Source organism: Lineus longissimus, chromosome 1 (assembly GCF_910592395.1).
Source record: "Lineus longissimus chromosome 1, tnLinLong1.2, whole genome shotgun sequence".
Taxonomy (NCBI): Eukaryota; Metazoa; Nemertea; class Pilidiophora; order Heteronemertea; family Lineidae; genus Lineus; species Lineus longissimus.
In genome coordinates, this window is record NC_088308.1 from 1,002,883 (window position 1) to 1,022,248 (window position 19,366).

General features: G+C 41.9%; 1 protein-coding gene across 3 annotated transcripts; it reads right to left on the reverse strand.

Annotated features, from left to right (window-relative positions):
- Positions 1-158: 158 nt before the first annotated feature.
- LOC135483516 (tetraspanin-5-like) lies at positions 159-8,003 on the reverse strand. Of its 3 annotated transcripts, XM_064764482.1 has the most exons (8): positions 7,827-8,003; positions 6,940-7,134; positions 6,537-6,611; positions 5,676-5,774; positions 4,855-4,953; positions 4,278-4,397; positions 3,912-4,085; positions 159-3,684 (listed from the first exon to the last, which is right to left on the reverse strand). In XM_064764482.1, the coding sequence occupies exons 1-8, from the start codon at positions 7,908-7,910 to the stop codon at positions 3,616-3,618; spliced, it is 915 nt and encodes a 304-aa protein (XP_064620552.1). In that variant the 5' UTR covers positions 7,911-8,003; the 3' UTR covers positions 159-3,615. The 3 variants fall into 3 exon arrangements, with proteins under 3 accessions (XP_064620552.1, XP_064620560.1, XP_064620568.1); XM_064764490.1 differs by lacking the exon at positions 5,676-5,774; XM_064764498.1 differs by lacking the exon at positions 4,855-4,953.
- Between the last annotated feature and the right edge of the window lie 11,363 nt (positions 8,004-19,366).

A 19,366-nucleotide genomic window follows, 5' to 3' on the forward strand; every position in this document is an offset into this window, starting at 1 on the left:
TTGGAGGACACGAGACGTGATCACCGGTCGTCATCACTCTCTACGCTTTATGTATACCCACTGATGTAGAAGGAAATTCGGTCACCTGGAGAAAATGTCTGAGAACAGAAGATTCTAAGGCACGCGGAGAGAAATCTTCAAAAAGTTGAACACTTGAATAAAGTCCAAAGTATTTTATTATCAATGTCTAGAAAATCTACATTCACAATCACTATACATGACCATCAATAAGTTACTTACAGTGAATCAACATTTTAGAGACTGAATCTCAGTTAGGCCAATCATCCATTCGGTTCTAAACACTTACAGGTGTCGATAATCCAGTTGTTTTTTTCCACCATGCTGCTATTCCAAAGAAGGTTCTGCCAGCCACTTCTTCTATACCACTTACTTGACACTGATCTAACATGCACCAATTGGCACATTAAGTACGTTGTACGTTTGTACACAAAGATGGTTAAAAACTGTTTCCCATTTTACAAAAGTTTTGGGATTCATGCTATTCTCTTACAATGTCAATACTAAAATATCCTTCATACATGTATATATGCTAAGTTACAGAATATAAAGCTCATAGAAACACATTATCAAACAGTACATGCATGGTAGGCTGATGAGATGTTGTCAGACACAAAAAAGCTGGATGAAACAGGTCGGAACAAAAATGACCATGAGGTGGTAAGGACAGTAGCTTATTTGACAAGAAAACATCCCTCAGATTATTGGTGATTTCACAGAGAAACCACAATCTTTGGTGCTGCGACAGAACTGGTCATCATAACCAGTGCTACGTTGTCAAACAGTAATATTCTTACGGCATACAGGGTTCCGTCTCAAACAATAAATTCCCCTCCTAAATTGTCCAGATAGTTAGCACAACATGTTAATCAAGACTTCAAGCACTGTTTGCTTTGCAATGACCAACTTTACTCTCTGACGTTCAAATTAGGAGTAATATAATGGGCCCAAGATAATATAAAGAAATTCATCACAGAACTGGAGAAAGCTACAATTACAATGCATAGAGAAAGAAGAACAACTATAGATCCATGTGCTTGATTGGGAACAACGTTCACTTAGTGTTGGCCGTCGCCACATCACCATGCATCGCAGCTCTGACGGTTTGACATTACTGTAACCTGACGTGACGTCTCTGTGAACATTGTCCCCTATCAAGTGCATGAATGTCTAGACAAGTAGTACAGTAGAACCTCCCAAGGATACTCTCAGCAATGACTAATCTCGACTTTATCCTTGAACTTACTCGGAAGTTTCAGGTCTGCAGAGCAATAACGGGCCAAAGTCAGTATGAAGTACAATGTATGTTGACATGCGGGTCACCTTTATATGGTGTTACTACTGAGATTGAAAGGATAGTCAAACTGTATTGGCCCTATGCATTGTGCAATGCAAGGTCAATACGCTAGCAGCGAATGAGCCAACTAACAGCCATTTTAACACTACACTGCCTTAAACATATCCATTGAATTGAGACAATAATGTTCCATTACTCTAAAACATAATCCCCATGTTTACATTCTTAAATACATGAATATGTACAGAAAGTTCACCTCACTTTAAAAGAGGTACAATATTATGATCATTCGTTATTGAAACACCTATCCTACTGTTAACACTTAATACATTTGATCATCTATAAAAATACATTGGTTTTAAATTGCATTCTTATTTGCGTGCTTTTATAAAATATTAATGATTGAAGCAGCAAGTTGAATTGCCATGTTTACAAGATCATGTTTTCTGGTCAGCCAAACCTCGCCAGGAGGTAATAACTTATGTTATTTCCTCTTGACCTCGCTAATTACATCAATTTACGATTATGGCATGTACTTTATTTTTAGTGGCATAGCTCACCAAATCTGCACTTCCAATACTTTCATATATGACATATATTATCTTTGACTTTGATACAAAGTAGACCTCATAATGGTCAAAGATTTTCACAATACAACACATGAGGTGTAAACCAACTGTTGGTCTGGCAACATCCAAACTATCTGCCAATCTTGCGACGTCTAAAACTTCCAATCTCACACAAGCTTCAAAACCATCAGTCAACCTTGCATCTCAAACTCTATCTGCCAATTTGGCATCTTCAACAACTATCTGTCAAATCTCAGCTTCAAAACCTGCTACTATAAACCAGGTATCTTCAAGTGCCCTGCTTCAGAGTAGAAAGGGACACAACATAATTGCCTGGGTTTCACCTCAGCTTTTTCTTTCTTCCATGTTCACTAGTCACTTAGCCTTAGAGACAGCTACAGTAATTCAAACAAAACATGACACCAAAAGAAAGCAAGAGAAATGGAGTGTTCTAGTGAAACAATGATTACTCAAGCAGCAATAGAAAATTGCATCAAAGTAGATGAGATTCAAGCAGTGGCTGGTTGATCTCACCTTCAGCCACTCATGCTCAGGCTACAGCCATTTGTCATGTTCATGACAAAATATATCTTAAAATATCGGCTGAAGTGCACTGCCTGTGGAAAGTGCAAGTTCATTATAAAACGTGTTGTTGAACACTTTCATTCAATAGAATTAGGCCTCGGGAGCAGAACAAAACATTGATGAAGAGATAAGGACAGGCTCATTTTAGCTAAACCAACATAAACCACCGAGATCACTTTCATTTCAGATATTACTACAAGAGTCTGAGATTCCAATCCTACAATATGGCACATTTAGTAAACGCCTTACCAAATGACAAAGCTACTCGCACAATCATAACCCATCTATACTGCAGTAGGAAGTTAGCAGGAGTATGTAACATAGATATCCTTACATGCCCTTCAGGAAGAAGTCACAGTGGTGAATTGATTTCCAGGTCTCGGTAACAAAATGTTGTGCAAATTAACATCCGGTTTGGTATCAGAACAGAAAGTGAAAAATATTTGATGCAAAAGTGTGACAAAAATAACATAGCAAAGATTACAAATAAATCTTGTCTCAATTTGAAATAAATTAAAATGCATTAGTTTCTCTCTTCAAATGAGTTACTGAAACAGATTGTCCTTATTTGACTAAATTTCCTAAAACGCCCCCAGACATTTTGAAGGGTTACCGAGAAGCACTTTAAAATGCATTTCACGAAATAATTTAGGGACCCACAATTGCACCATCCTTGACATACACAAGGAGGACGTAAACTCACATTTGTATCTATCAATCTCTGCCAGCCATTGTCCAGCATATCTTACTTTGTTAAATCCCAAACCATGCACAACAAATAAGCCACTAGAACGTGAGCAGCCTTTTGAAAAAGGCCTGACACTTTTGATTTCACCACCAACACAACAAAGTGGTAGCTGCAACCGTATTCAAATATCCGTTGGTTTCTTGATCTAAGGCAAGATCTTTCATGAGATTGTCCAAGTTACAATCAGAAACACAAGTTACAAGTCAAACCTTACAACTCCCTCATCAAGAGAGAATTCTCTCACATTTTTAAGGCAACGTTGTATCTGAAATTGTCAGTGGTCCAGTAGTAAAATAGTTGAGGACCCCGTCATAGCTTGTACAATCGAGTGGATGACCTCAGTTTGTGTCCAGTCATGAGTGTAAGCCAGACGGACGTCTGACTTAGGAAAGCTGATGTCAGTGCCACTTGGCTCTCTGAGCAAAGATGTCGCTACGGAGATTCTGTGCGAAGCATATACCAAGGATCTGAAAGAGACAAAGAGAAATATTGTACAGTTCCTTTCGACACAGTTTGTGACTCAAATTTCGATCTAGTTGGCGAAATGAGTTTTCTTGCCATGTACAGAATGAAGTCACGATGACTCATATCTACAGACTAACAAGATAACAGTTATGATTATCATGAAACTACTCCAACAAGTCAAACCTTTGTATCTTCTCGACTAACAAGCAATTCGGCAATTAACCCTCACCTGGACAAGCGCTACCCCAACAGCCACCCCTGCCACTGGTATCAAATGTTCTTCCAGCCATTTTTCGCCAGCTTCTAGACATCCCGTTGTATAGATTTTCTCGGAGAGCGAACTGACACTTTGTTGGCTTGGATGGCGCACGTAGTATCCACACTGTTTGTTGATGAGCTCCTCCTAGAAACAAATCACAATATTAAGCCAGTCGCATTTCTCAACTGAGAAATCAATATGTTTTTCATTCATCTATTTGCCAGAAGGTGTAAGTCATTCTCAATCACTCATGAGTTGGATGTAAATTTAGACGTAGAGGTATCTCGCTTTTGAGGGGTTTTGAGAAGACATTTTGAAACCTCTTAGGACACTTACCCCTGGCCTTGGTCTGCAACAGGAAAATGGCACACCACATTTTTCAGCACTTTTTGATGTGCAGTTAAAGTACATGTTCAGGTCCCAGTCTTCAGCTCCGTCGACACCACAGCAATGAAGCTGCAAGGAAACGAGACATCGTAAATGGAAATATCTTGTCGAAAGTCATCAGTTAAAACAGTACATCACAACTTGGAATATTAGAATGTAAGGTTCTGTACCAAGGCTGAAGTGAATAGAATATTTACTAGAATAGTTTCTTTTTTCAACTGACTGGAATATAACTTCAAGGGCATTTTTTATCACAACCAGCCACAGATAACCTCGGAGTATGATTTGGTTGATTTGTGTACACATTATAAACTTGTCTGCTTCGTACTTGATTTATCCCAGAAAATGCCAGTGAAAGTTTGGCACTTTACAGTAGGAGTCCCCGAGACGTAAGAGTAAGACAGAATCACTGGGTCAATTACTCCAATTGGTGCCCAGCTGTAGTGGTGTGCAACTAATGCACACCAGAGCAAATGTCACCAACTAGTGCCCGGGAGGGTTGTCTAGGAATTGTAATCAGCCTTACCCATTCCGTTTGCACCCAGTCGATCAGATTTTGTAAGTCTGAATCGTCTCTGTATTTATCTATAGTGACCTTCAGTTGTGTCTTGATCTGCGTCTTCACCTGTTAGATGTCAAAGGGTTAACATCACTCAGCTATATGAGCTAGTTAGAGATGTCACCAATAGAGCAAGCCACTAAAGCCACCTAGTACTAAGCATGCAGCGAAGAGACATGTCAAATTCTCTCACCTTGTATTCTTACCTTTGAAACCAATCATCATGGACAAACCGTTCACCTATGCAATTTCATCACCACCACATGTTGACCTCTTTACAGAGCAAATAGACCAATTAGATTGTATTATTATTTTCACTCCAAAATCTACATGTATGGGCATAAAAAAACTGAGACTAAAAATCCAATAAAAACTTTTCGTGCTCATCACAATGCCCAAGGTGTACCCAATTCAGACTTACCGTCATCCTGACAATATCAGGCCATCTCACTCGATACATACCTACTCCCTCAATTGGAAACATGCTAGGAGAAGTCGGGTTGTAGGCCCTGTTTGCAAGAGGATGACTTACCGTGCGCTAGTCGCTTCATAGTATTTCATCTGACACATGCCGAATCTCCAGCTAGGGAACAGGGATCCCCACTGAAGATTAGACAGGTGGTATCTTGGGAATGGTGTGCCAGGACCAAGGTATTGTACATACAGAATGTAAACCTAGCACGTACAAGAGTGAACTTGTGTTGCCTTCAGTGGTGGGGGAGTGCAACATGCAGGGTCAGTACTTGTAGTACTTCATGCAGCACAGCGTGTGCTTACACTCAACTCACCCAATCGAGTTGCACCCAGTCTATAAGATTCTGCCAGTCTTGATCATCGCGGTAATGAATGAGTAAATTGGTCATCTCGCCCTTCATTTGTTCTTTGACCTGCATGCAGATTACAACACAGCGCACAAGATAAGCAAAACACAAAACAATGTACATAAGGAAAACCAAGGCAAATCGCAGAGTAGTGAGGATAGCAAGCTTTAGATGAATGAATGGTCACATAGCCATTGACCCTATAATATTGGTTTTCTGAGAGAAGAGCAGATTGCCATTGGACACTGCCAGAGTCGACTATAACTACTTTGTGCAACATCCATTTCAAGCACAACCAAGTCACCTGACGCTAAGAATAGAAGCACCAGAGAAGCAGACAGACCATCAACAATAACAATGGCAAACACCAAGTCTAAATCTGTTCTACCTAACTGTTCTAATTCTATATGATTTATCACTCGAATCTTAACTGGGGTAAACATGCATTACTCAATCAACATACATGTATCTGTGACACTTGGGGATAAGCATAGCATGCAGGTACTGACATAGAATCAACATAAATAGTAAGTGGTGCCACTGGTGGCTAAATTATTTATTAGCAAGTGACTGATCACCTTATCTAAATCCGATATGATTACAGAGTATCAATTTTAAACATGACTAACAATTTTCTTACAAATACATGTAACTTCTGCATTATTGAGCACAGGTATTAAGATTTTAAACGGGTCTCATCTGTCTGTATAAATATCAAATGTATCCACAGATTTTTCAAGCAACAATCTGTCTTGACATGAGGATAGCTGAACTCAGCCTGGACCCCATCACCAGTGAATGACTATTTTCATATTGCCACATACTTACCCAGTCTTTATATACAAAACCTAGGATGCCTAATATTAGTTCTGCGAAGAATATTACTCCTATAGCCACACAGTACTGAAAGAAAATACAGAAATAACAAATCTTGAGTTTTGGAATGCACAATAACCTTTGCTCACTCTAAGTCAGACTCTGAAATGTCCGAGGGGGTTCTTCAACTTAAGTCTAAAATGGTGTGGATAACCCACTTAAGGAAATGTAATGGCTAATCTGTTGCCTTAAAACCCTGATTTTATCCTTATTACACTGTATTCAAATATTATTGTAGTTTGCATTTCCTCGATATGATGGGTCAAAATATGGCACCCAAAATATTTACTCATCATGGTATTTTTCTAACACTAATACTAGGTTCGAAAAGCTAGCTCTGGCCCCATATACTTACAAATAACAATAAGCAAGTGTTTTCCCTGAGAGCACCAGTACAGCCTGCAAATCCTATGATAAACATAACTCCTCCTGTGATGATAAGAATAAGAGCCGGGTCGACCGTTATCGTTGTCAATTGACTAATGTTGGCAAAAACATCTTTTTCTGACCACGCCCATATTCCCACAGCACATATCCCTACACCCATGAACTGAAATGATAAGATAAACACTGTATAAGTCTGTACACAAATGAAGATACTTCAAGGACATGTATATCTTTAAGAGATCCTTTCATTTCATTTAAGTATTTCCAATATACAAATGCACCTTTTAGTGAGAGTTCTCGTCCTGATATGAGCATGTAAATCAAAACTGAAACCCAGAACGAATGTCAAAATCTTTGGTATGGCTACGATTTCCACTTGATTGTGGGCGTTGGTATTGTTACGTCACACCCTCCCCTCTGTTGAGATACGAGTATGCACGCAGAGCCAACGGGAATGACGTCAGAATGAACAAAAGATATCCATCTATTAGGGGTAACTTAAACTAAAACTACAGTCACTAGTTGAATTGCACAGCAAATGCTGATCATAGATGTTGTCATCTGCAGGCCCTAGGCTTTATTTTGTCAAAGATTACGCCCTACGCCACGGCATAGGCCTACAACCGATGTGGCCAAATCAAGCGACTCATCAGACTCTCGTACTGTCTCCAGATCAGCAGATACGCAGCAGGTGCACACAATCGTGACAATGTACATATGAAGGCCCATGTATTTATTATACGCCTCATTATTATACATTGCATAGCATTACATAATCTGTGAGAGAAAGAAAGTAGGCCTAGGCCTAACATATTAAACATGAAAAGGTCAAAAAGTAAACACTAAAATACCCACCCAAAATAAAACATTGAATCCAAATACAAGGTATTTGATACAGCAGCTGACTTCTGTCCTATCTCTACGCCTTCGTTTTGCCATTTTTGATCCAGTTTTCAGTTCAGATCATTCTTAAATCGACATTAGAAAAGAAATTCCATTCAAAAGCCAATCATCTTTTCATTCCACTTCCAAGCAAAATGATCTCATGGTGACGTCACGAGCAAAAATAATATACCTGAAACCATTTGTCCGGTTTTTTTAATAATCAAATTGAATCGTTTAATCTTTACTATTGGACTAAAGATACTTTAGATGTCATGTATGATAAAATATTTAGAAGATAAAGAAGTAAGACCAATATCGAAGCAACGAGATTCCAATTTCCAAGATGGCAGCCTCCACGGAAAAACAAGCCGGCGAAAAAAACAAGAAATTTTGGCAAATAAAAGACCTATCCCAGGTTAATAACGCAATATTTCGTTATGTACCTTTCGTAGGATGTGGGAGCTATCTAGTTTTTTCATCAAACATCATGAACCCTCGTTTATTTAGGAGGTAAATAGAACTTGCATTTTCAGCCATGCTACTGTACATTGTAGCATAAATGTACAGTGTACATTGTGTACGGGTGCGTACATTATTGTGCAGATGCACTTGGGGTTGATTATTCGGTGGAGACTTGTTGAACACCACTATCATTTAAGCACCAGAATCCCTTGACGACAGGATACATACCGTAGAATAGACTGTTACACAATTCAACTGGAACTTCGAAGGCCACCTTGGTTGGTGACCTTCTCCAACACTGCCAACAGTGCAGTCAACACTGACTCAGTGACTGTTGACTGAGGACTGATTCTTACAAGCTTGGACAGTTGATAGGGTACAGAATCAGTGAATATTCCTTTCTTTTATTTTCAGTGCATTTTCACCATATGAGCTGTGTGTGGCAAACAGTCTTTGGTTCAATGCTCATCTTGGTGTTGGAATTTATCTCTTCAACTGTAAACATATACGACAGGCCCCAGGCTACACCAAAGTCATGTACAGTGTGTTTGGGACGGCAGTCTTCAACTTTGGATCGGTGCTGATGTGGGCTTCATCGAAGTCTTTGATGCCAGAAAATAGTGTTGTCCGTGTTTTGTTTGGACTCATTTCAGGAGTGGGTATGATTCTTATGGGTAAGGAGTATTTGGCCTATGTGGACTCAAAATGTGATGACCAAGTTTAGGGACATTAAAAGGAGTTTTAACTCCTGACATTGATGCCATCCTTTTTGTTGCATTTGTTTAACATTAAATGTTCATTACAAACAGTTGATTTTGCAGCTGATTAGTGAATACCAGTAGTAGCTGTTCATAGGACAGGGGAGTGTTTCCCTCCGTTTGATTTTTTCACCAGAATTAATTGCTTACATGTATCATGTTCATTTTAGAACTGCATTGTAGCAAGAATTGATATTCTGTTCAGAACATTATATCTAAATGTACTTGCATGTGTCTATGTGCCGTTTGAATGGTAGATTGTATGTTGTGTTTTGTAAGACAATCACATTGTGACTAATAAAATAACAGATTACAGAATAAATAGAAATGGCTTATTTATTCTTCTGGCTTTCAATTCGTCCTGGGTGGAATGCTGTCCAACATGACAATATGGAGGCAATCCTTGCAAAAATATACAAATACTGCAATAGTTGTGACTCAAATTGAAGAGGTTGTCCCACAGGAAATGATATGGTTATGATCAGGTTTTTTTACCACATAACATGGTTGTGACTATTTTGGAGAAGTCCTAAACCCTGAAGGAAGAAGTAAGAAGGATGCTTGTACATGTAGTAGCAATATGATTGAAAGTTGTCTCTCATGAAATGTTCGGTCTCGGGCAAGTTTGTGTGTTTGTCCCACGTAATCTGGCATGGTTATGACCAAGTAGGGAGGTTGTCCCATGTAATCTGGCATGGTTGTGACCAAGTAGGGAGGTTGTCCCACGTAATCTGGCATGGTTGTGACCAAGTGGGGAGGTTTTCCCACATAATCTGGCATGGTTGTGACCCAGTAGGGAGGTTGTCCCACATAATCTGGCATGGTTGTGACCAAGTAGGGAGGTTGTCCCACATAATCTGGCATGGTTGTGACCAAGTAGGGAGGTTGTTCCTCGGCGTCGTTGTTCATCTCCCAAATTCTTCAGCTTACTTTCTTACCCGTGCTTTTGCCAAACCACTTGGCCTTGCTCTTTGAAAGTAATATTACAGTACATCATCAGCATGTCTTGTCTCATTTCGCCTCTCTAGCGCCCAGGCTTAGGATTCCAGTCCTTTTTAAACCCTCTGTAACTTAGTGCCGGCACACCTCCAATCGATGGAAACGGTGTGCTAGCTAACTCATTCAACATTGTTGTGGTGGAGGTTCCTCCATGGGCTCTGTCCTGGCCAGATTGTCCAAATCATTGGCCAGCACGCCCGCCGTTGGACGAACCACAGGGTCGTCCCTGATACACATCATGCGCAAGGGGTGGTGTCGGATGAAACTAAACATTTGTATGATTGGCTTCACAAGGATCCCGAAAGAATAGATATCACTTTTACACGTCGACAAGCGCCCTTTGAACACCTCTGGGGCGACATGCCAACATTTAGCACGCCAGTATTCCAAGTCTTTCTTTTCAAATGGTTTTCCGCGTGGTCCGAAAGATGCCAGTCCAAAGTCGATGAATGCCACTCTCCAGTTGGAGCCCCTCTTTGGTGTCCGGCGGCGCTTCAGGAGCAGATTTGTCGCCTTTAAGTCATTCAAGATCACACCAGCATGATGAATATACGCCAATCCGGTAGCAACATCACGTATGATAAACAACCAATCCCTCCTGGGAATGGGGAGTCGCCATTTGGAATTCCTTTCTTTCTTTTTATCCATCAACTCCTTGTGGAGTTCGCAGGCACCCTGCAGGGTGTTGCCGTAAAGTTCAAACGAGTGGTCGTCCACGTCTTCACAAACCAAACCCCATCTGACATATGTCTGATCTGGCTTGACGTAAACCACACCTAAAAACCTTGGCACGAAGTCGCCACATTTGTCTCTCAGCATCTCCATGAGCTTAGCTTCGCGTAAAGCCTTGGCGCCGCGGGTGTTCAACTTCCTTAAGAACTTGATCACCGCCTCAGTCGTCTTGCCTGAAATCCTGACGTCACATCGGAAGACAGAGCCATAAACGCCCTCACCGGCGATCTGATACCCTCCGAAATGCATCTTGTACGAGACTTGTTGTCTCTTTATGATGTACTGCGTCCAGTTCGTCCTCGGGAATTCAATTGAGAATTTCGAATCGATGTTCTCTAGGATGTTCTGGACAGCCCATCGATGACAGTAACCCAGTCCGCTGATGGCTGGTGGTGATGGACGCCATTTTCGTATCGACCGTGAGTCTGAAGATAGCGTCCCCGAAGATGTTAGGGTTATTCTGTTGGTGGCATGGTGGAGTACGATGGAGGTGGAACTCATCTTCGATTCGACATCATCTCCAGTCCTTTCCTATGGATGACAAGACGCTAGATATTAAATATCCCCACTTTTGATCGTATAGGTACTCGTATTTAACATCCCATTGAGGACAGAATTAGGAGAGACGACCGAATGTTCTTTGGTTTGTCGCCAGCAACCAGGCGACCAGGTCGTTGGCGGCTCTTGTGTACGTCGTCGGACGCACGGCTGATTGAGTATTCAGTGATTACTCCGAAAGCAGTTCCGGTGGATTGTCCAATCAAAAGTGTCGACTACACCCCCGGTGTGCCCATCAAATGATCTCATCAGAAAACCTTAGTTTGGATGGCTTCAGGAGATTTTGCTTTCTGAAATGGGTAAATGAGCTCACACTTTTAAACAGACGGGACGGAATGTCACCACCTGCCAGCGACTGTAGTTAATGAGATTGTATGTACTTACTGTCACAATCTCGCCGGCCTCCGCGTTACCCGACTCCACAAGATAGAAGATATCTTGCCAGCTACATAGCGTGCTCGTCGAGGCATCAGACGATTCACCAGAATACGAAGAAGCCGGCTCCGCTGATGACTCGGATTCACTGGATGATGTTTCGGACGCCTCAGAATTATCGAATGTCTCAATGATCCGGATCTTGTATTTGTTTGGGGATGGGAGCTCGCGAATTTTAATCGTTTGCTTCCTTGTCACGACGACTGTCACCTTCTCTGCTGATCTGAGTCGTGATCGTCTCTCCCACATCTCAACGGGATCGTCCTCGCAGCCGCTCGGGCCAGGCGTCGGCTCCCACGCGACAGCGACGCCTGAGGCCTCCTCGGCAGACACACCCATTATCTCTCTGTAGACGTCTGCCTTTACTACCTCAGAAGCAATATTTTCTGTAAATCTCCTGAATCCGGTAGGTGGTGCGTCAAACGTTTCAAAAGTGGTTTCAATTGCTGCAGTCGTGTTGAACTCTATGCCGGAGTTGTCCTCGGAGGCCTTCCCGTTTCCCGACAGACTCTCGCCTGCTACGTCACGTATACCTCCGTCGTCTACTTCTCTAAGACTGTCAACATCAGCGTCATCCTCTGCCTTCAGTCGGGCAACTAATTTGTCAAAGTTTGCCTCAGTAACTAATTCATTTGATTTCTCCGGGAAACAGCGGCAATAGGATCCATCATCCTGCTGAGAAGCCGATGCCAGGGAGACCGTATGCACGTTCGCGCGCTCGGCGTATACTGAAAGTTGACGTTTGCACGAATAATGTCCGTGTGCTGATGATTAATGTAAGCTCGGGTGAATAAAGGCCTCCACCCGCACTGCTGCTGCGTAAATCAGGGGGAAAGAGAGGAAACATCCTTATCTACGCACAAGTGTGTGGAGGCCGTAAAGGGTCCGAGTAAAAGTAAACTTCACTATTGGTCTCAATCTCCCAGATATCGCATGACATGGCATGGGTTGCTTTCAGCTGTCGTGACATGGGGGGGGGGGGGGGGGCAAAAGGCTCTATGCGGGTTCTAATAGATTTAATAGCCAATCTAAGATTTCAAGGGTGAAAAACACCTAACTATCGCTTTCGTTCTTGTTTCAGGGCTTCACAGAAGCCTGGTGGTTTGAGCCTTTACCTTTCTTTATCTGTCCCTTTCTAAAGAGATTGCCAAAGCATCCTTTCCTGATCACAACATCATCATCAAGTGAGGAGATTGTGCCTCTGTCTTCGCTCCTCTTAGTTGTTACCCGCTAAGAAACAAAGAAGGTGTGAAACAAACTATATTCGCGGGCGGCTCTGGCAAAGTCAGTCTGAGGCCTTTTCCAGTATACCCACAGGCGCCATCTCACAATAGAGTAGAACACTTATGATTAGGACACTCATTTCTGTAACACTGGCGACTTGTTAGAAGTACAATGTTACGTTTGATTCTCCAAATCTTTGTTTACAAGAAGTTATTTTGACTTTAGGAGAAGGGAAACCCTTTCTACCTCTTCTCCCAAGCATCAATGCGTTGCTGTCGTCTACTTAAGGCAGCTCCAGGACCGGCCTCAAACTCCGCCCTGGGACAGGAATTATCATCTTCATATCTCTAAAAAGGGATCGTTAGTGAGCAGCTAATATCGTTTGGTCATGAGAATTTGTCTTACCATGGCCTCATCAAATACACCATGAAGTTTCTTTTCTTCTTTGCGTCTTCGTTTCTCCTGCCTTCTATTCCTGCGGCCAAGGCGGGATCTAAACTCCCTAAATCTCTCCAGCAGACGATGCAGTTTGCCTCGGAGTCCCGTCAAATGGAAATCCTCACTGCAAACTACCGCCGGTAACTCTTCCATTGCTTCTAATTCACTTGTATTGCCAGCAAAATCAGCAAGAATACTGTAACATTTCTTTCGTTGTGATGCAAATGACGTTGCTACGAAGTGACGTTTCTGGAAATGACGTAACGACTGTTATCAACCAATAAAACGAGACGTCAGGTATGACGTCACAGTCCAAGCACTGCTTTGAGCATTGGGGGAATTTGGCAATTTGAAAGCTGGAACTTTTTGCGTTTTATTCCTACAACAACACATAACACTGTCTTCGGAGAAAGCAAAAGGCTGTTCGTTGTGTCAAAAGGTAGATGGAGACACTTTCAGGCCTACTTTCGGCCACCTGCCATACTTGTGAATCAACGCGGAGGGAGGAGAAGAGAATTTTGCAACCCATTACACTCCTGTCATTTCTTGAAGTAGGCCTATATAAAAGCCATTGTCTTCGTCAATCTTTCGCCAGTGGTCACGTCTAGATTTGTTCAATGCCCGGCAAATTATCGTAATCCTAGATGCCGAAGGGTTATTGAAAAGTGATTTATCTGCAAATCCTTTTTTGACATGCCAATACCTGAAACAATTTGATTTCAACCTTTGACGTGTTGGGCTCTTTTGGTGAAAATGAAAAGCCGCGACTGATAACCAGGTCGCAGTTCTGACGTAACCCCAGACACACAGAGATAAGCTTATAGTCGGGGGGGGGGGGGTATCAGGGACCTCATGCTAGCGCATCACTTAAGGCCCGTTTTGACACATTGGAAAAATTCAAATTCATACTGCCAATAACCGATCGCACAGTGCCTTTAACTTTGATAATATCAATTAATACGTTTAAGCCATTTGATAAGTGTCCCATGACAGCGATGTTTGTAGAGCTCTTATCGATTCATGTTTGGTCCGACTTGGATCATATTTGGCAAGGGAACGCCTTCCCAGAACTCCGGCATGTCACGTACTCGATTTTATAGGAGTGTTTGTGTGTTTTGTTTAGTTCTCACGTCACGACAAAGTTTTTTGTCAAATCATATCACTGTAAACTCCTTCGAGTGAAGGGATGAACAGCTGAGTACAGCAGACATTAATGCAGGTGCGGAAATATCCTTCGTAAAAAGCACAATCTCCTAAAGCATTACTGGTCGAAGTTATGTGTTATGACGTCGATCATGATGTATTAAGAAGGTATGCCCGAATTGATAATGTTATCTGCACTTGACACTCTGACTGTTTGAGCGAACATCCGTGGTCTATCTCTGGCTCGCAACAACCAGTTGTAGAAATAGCTCAACATGGGTCAAGAGCCAATAGAAATGTATAACAGAGGTGTTCAATCATTCCAACATGAATACCAGATTAACCATTTACGGACAAACTTTATAACGAGGATTGTCACCGGACTAACAGTTTTTCAGGGACTGTGTGCTGTGAGATATATAGATCACACATTGACTTCATCATTATTAGAAATCGTAGCCGAAAGCTCGTCCAGCGCATCCAATTCTCACAATCAGCACCCACCACGTGCCATCACATGGCACATTACAACCACCAAGTGACCAATAAACATCCATTATATGTTCCGTGTCTCATTAATACAGACAACATCGGATAATTTGGTACTAAAAGGCAACAATTCCATATCTTCTTGATGAAATATCAGCTCTGTATTCCCGCGCACTGATGCACGACCAAAGGGTTTCGTTGGTTGCTCAAACTAGACATCATTCTGTGTCTGACTGGTTACCAGTGTTGGTACATGTACCATTCAAGCCTGGCGGCGACGAGGGTCTATAATTGAATGCAATCGCTGCAAGGCTTGTTACCGCCTGAAATAGAGCCTAACCCGGGGAGCCTATATAATATAATGATGTTGTTTCCTTCGCCGGGTTTCGGTATCGGTGTTTCTATGCTGTCTGATCTGTATCCACCAAGCTTCTAGAATAGAAACCATCATCTGTTTGTTCAGTGAATGATGATAGCTATCTTGGCCGAGAACACTCCTCAATCATCACAGCCGCAACAGAACCAGATTATGGAACCTGAAGACATGAGAGTTATTCCGGAATATGGATGTTGTTTATGAAAGTACGCGTGGCATATGTTGTGTGAGCATACCGTGAAGGTTTGTGCTGTCTGTTCTGGTCTGCAACTGTAAGAGATAATAAAGTCCATTTCTTCCAACCTGGACTGGACCGGAGGCCATCTACTCTTCAAGGGAAATCAGGGGGTTTTTCACACAGTATGCAACTCATTTTGGTTTCGTATATACCCTTTTACAGGCGCAACTGTTTCACAACGATTAACTTGAATTGCTTTTTACCGTCAGAGAAAACAAGCTTTTCGAAAGTGAAGATAGTCGACAAGCCTGTCGGGTGCGACATTTAGGCAAATATGTATACCTTTTATAAAACCAACCTTTGATGAAACACACCATGTGAGAATCCTTGAGAGGGGTTCTACCGAAAACAGAAAAGGTATCATGCACTTTCAGCGGGGAAAAAGATATCTTCATTTCTAGAAGAAACCATGACCAAAACACGAAAAAAGGATAAAAAAACCGAGTTGCCAGTTACCTCTATTGAACATTTTAAAGATTTCTATGTCAGCATTGCAGTCTGAAGAGAGGGGAGATTGATGCACAATGACATATGAGCATAATGGCATTGGATTCTTGGCATGTTTTCTCTAGTTGAATTACCCCCGTCATAGGTAAGCGCGGGCCCGTGGCTACATCGCCATGTTTTAGCATCCATCAAGACGCTTATTACAGTGTAACAAGTTTAACGTTTTTATGCCGCTTCAAGTACCGCGTGCTTATCATTATACCGTAGAACTAACTCTGTTACAGTATTCTGCTACGTACTTTTTCCAGGATATGTTTGTGCTGCCAATAAAGAAATATGCTTCAGAAATGTTCTGAAAAACTGTTTCACACCACCAGACCAAGAAGTTGTCAGCTTGGATGAGAAATGATCTCAGAATTGATATACACGCGTCTTCATTTATCCACAAATATACACAACATCAATATAAACCTCTGAATATAACTTAGAAGAAGTAATTAGTCAAACCTAAAAACGAGGACGTTTTGACTGTATCTCGCTAACCAGGGGACGCCGACATTTTTACACTCTGATACAATACTGGTCGTAAGTCACGTCAACCAGAAGTCCGGGCCAGGACTGAACTTGAAACAGAGAATATCAAACACTGGGCCTAAAAGTCACCAGAACCGAACAAGAAACGATAGCTTTGCCCTCCAGCCGACCTGTCGTCAACAATTGTTTCACAGCGAAAATATTTTCACACAAGTTGAGCAAAAATAAGACAAGTCAACAGTAGATTAAAGCCTTGTGAATGGGGACAATGATGGAGGTGCGTTAAAGGGTCCTTGTCCCAAGCACCCTCAAGGTTAAACCAAACTGGCTTTTGCTCTCCAAGTAATTGCCTCGAAGAGCCTCTTGACTGGAGAGCACACACCTTTGAATAGCAGATCAAGAGGCCAAGACAAAGGAAGGAGAACATGAGTGAGGTTTCATGTTTTATAGTGCTTGTTTTGGGGGTTTACCCTCGATCTAATAGACCCTCTAGGGTCAATAAAACCTAGTTTTCACAATGTACAGGTTGACTGTCGGTTATCTGGGGTATGCACATTCTATTTGAAATTCATACATATCTGACATACATTATGTATAAACATGTATACATTGATAATAAAATAAAGTGTGGGCTGCTGCTGCTGCGGAAGTCAAATCTACCATTCCTCAGCCGCAATCAACCCTCCCTCGTCCACCTGCCCTTGTCGTGATCTCGTAGACAGTTTCTCGGGCACATTACATTACACCCTGTAGCCCCGCAGTTAGAACACAGCACACATACAACAGTTCCTCCCAAACTGACTTCCTTACTCCGAATTGGACAACACGAACTCAAGTCGGAACGTTCTCGAAGGAAAATGTCTTCATGATAAACCAAAGGCTCCTCACCAAAGAACAGTGGACGATTGATAGAAGGATCTCGTGTACAAGGGTTAACGAACCTTATCTGCGAGCCGCTGATGTAGGCCATAAACAATGGGGTTGGGTGATAAGATGCATTGTTTCGGAGCGACCCAGCTAAACGTAAAATGACAGGTCAACAATCAACCAGGGTTGAACTCAGCATCACATGATGGCTAGAATGCAGAAGGGACTATCTCACAATCTTGTTTTGAGGCCGAGAAAATTGCACAACCATCTTGTAGGCAATTTGTGAAACATCTGACAGCATGATATTCTGTTTTCATACGCCAGTTATACTTGGAAACCATTTGAAGGCAGGACCTCATAAGCCATGGCCATTCCCCAGTAACCAGAAACCAGCGAAAGCACTGGGAAAGAATCGGCACACAGTTGGAGTGTGAGTTGCTATTTAGATTGGACAAGCTCGTAAACTTTCAACAGAAGCTGGCATAGGTTACGTACTTTCGTTGACCCTATACAGTCATGGTCATATTATAACCTTTGAGAGATGAGAGGACGAGTTGTGGTTGTCAATCACGACTCACAAACAGTACGATGAAGGAGGAGAGAATGTCATCAACATCACATTTTCGAATCAATCGTTGCACAATTTCAGAAAATAAATTCGATAGAGAATCTGATAGCTCGGCATTTAACGAGCAATAAGCTACTTTGTGGAAAGATAATATCACCGAGAGACGTTTTCCTTTAACCATCGTGAAGTAACCACCTCGTGCATCTTGTTATAAAGAAATCTGTGTTCAATGTCGCTGATAAACAAATAAATCCTGTAAGCGATATCAAATACTGTTCTTCATAGTCAAAGTATCTGATTCATGCATTTGGAGAAGAAAAAGGCGCTTCCATTGTCTTCAGTCAAGTTGATATCAAACAGGTGCGTCCTAAATACATTAAAAAAAGAAACTTGTATCGGGTCTTATTCAATAATTGGTTTCATTGACACAAAAATCTGTTGATCTAAGCAGTCATTTTTACCATCAGACAGTATCATGCTGTGGGAACAGGCTCTCTCTCCCCCACACGTTCCGTGAAAACACACATTGGAATGACATTTCTTGAGGCTATGTGCTGTATATCTACAGATGGAAAGAAAAAATTAAACATAAGTCAAGAGTAAACATCAATATCCGTAACGCCTGAAGGTGAGGAGTTTTGTGAAATAGCCTACACCGTGGAAAGCGTCAGGCGATCTATACGCAGAAACAGCTGAAAAGTTCAGCTTCGCATGTAAAAAGGTCGGGTTCACGTAGGATTCACGTTGCCACTTGTCATGGTTAACGTGTGTCACTTCTCGCGAGAACAGACTTGAAAACAACAAGAGTGACATCGTACGCGTAGCCTGCGTTTTGGAAATGACTTGTTCGTTGTCACAAGTGACTAAGTAAACTCTCTATATATGTAAACCCATTTAGTCGGATAGCTCGTTGCCAAGCGAGCTACATCTCTTTCAGGCCACGAGAGCACTCCAATTAAGTAAACTCAGAGGCTATACTTCTTGTTAGCTTCTGTTGGGGACCAGCGAAGGTTGACCGTCGCTGTGGACGCACAGAGTTTTGTCATCCCGGATGTCAATGAATACCATATGTTATAATCTATACGACCCTGAAGATATCTTGGATCCAGCAGTGACCATGAAAGAGAGATTTAGGTCAGATCGAGAAGAAAGGTAACCCGCTCACTTGAGGCAAAACAATTGAAATGTGTGATTTTGACCGTCAGCTTCAAAATTAGGACTGGGTTCCGCCACAATCAG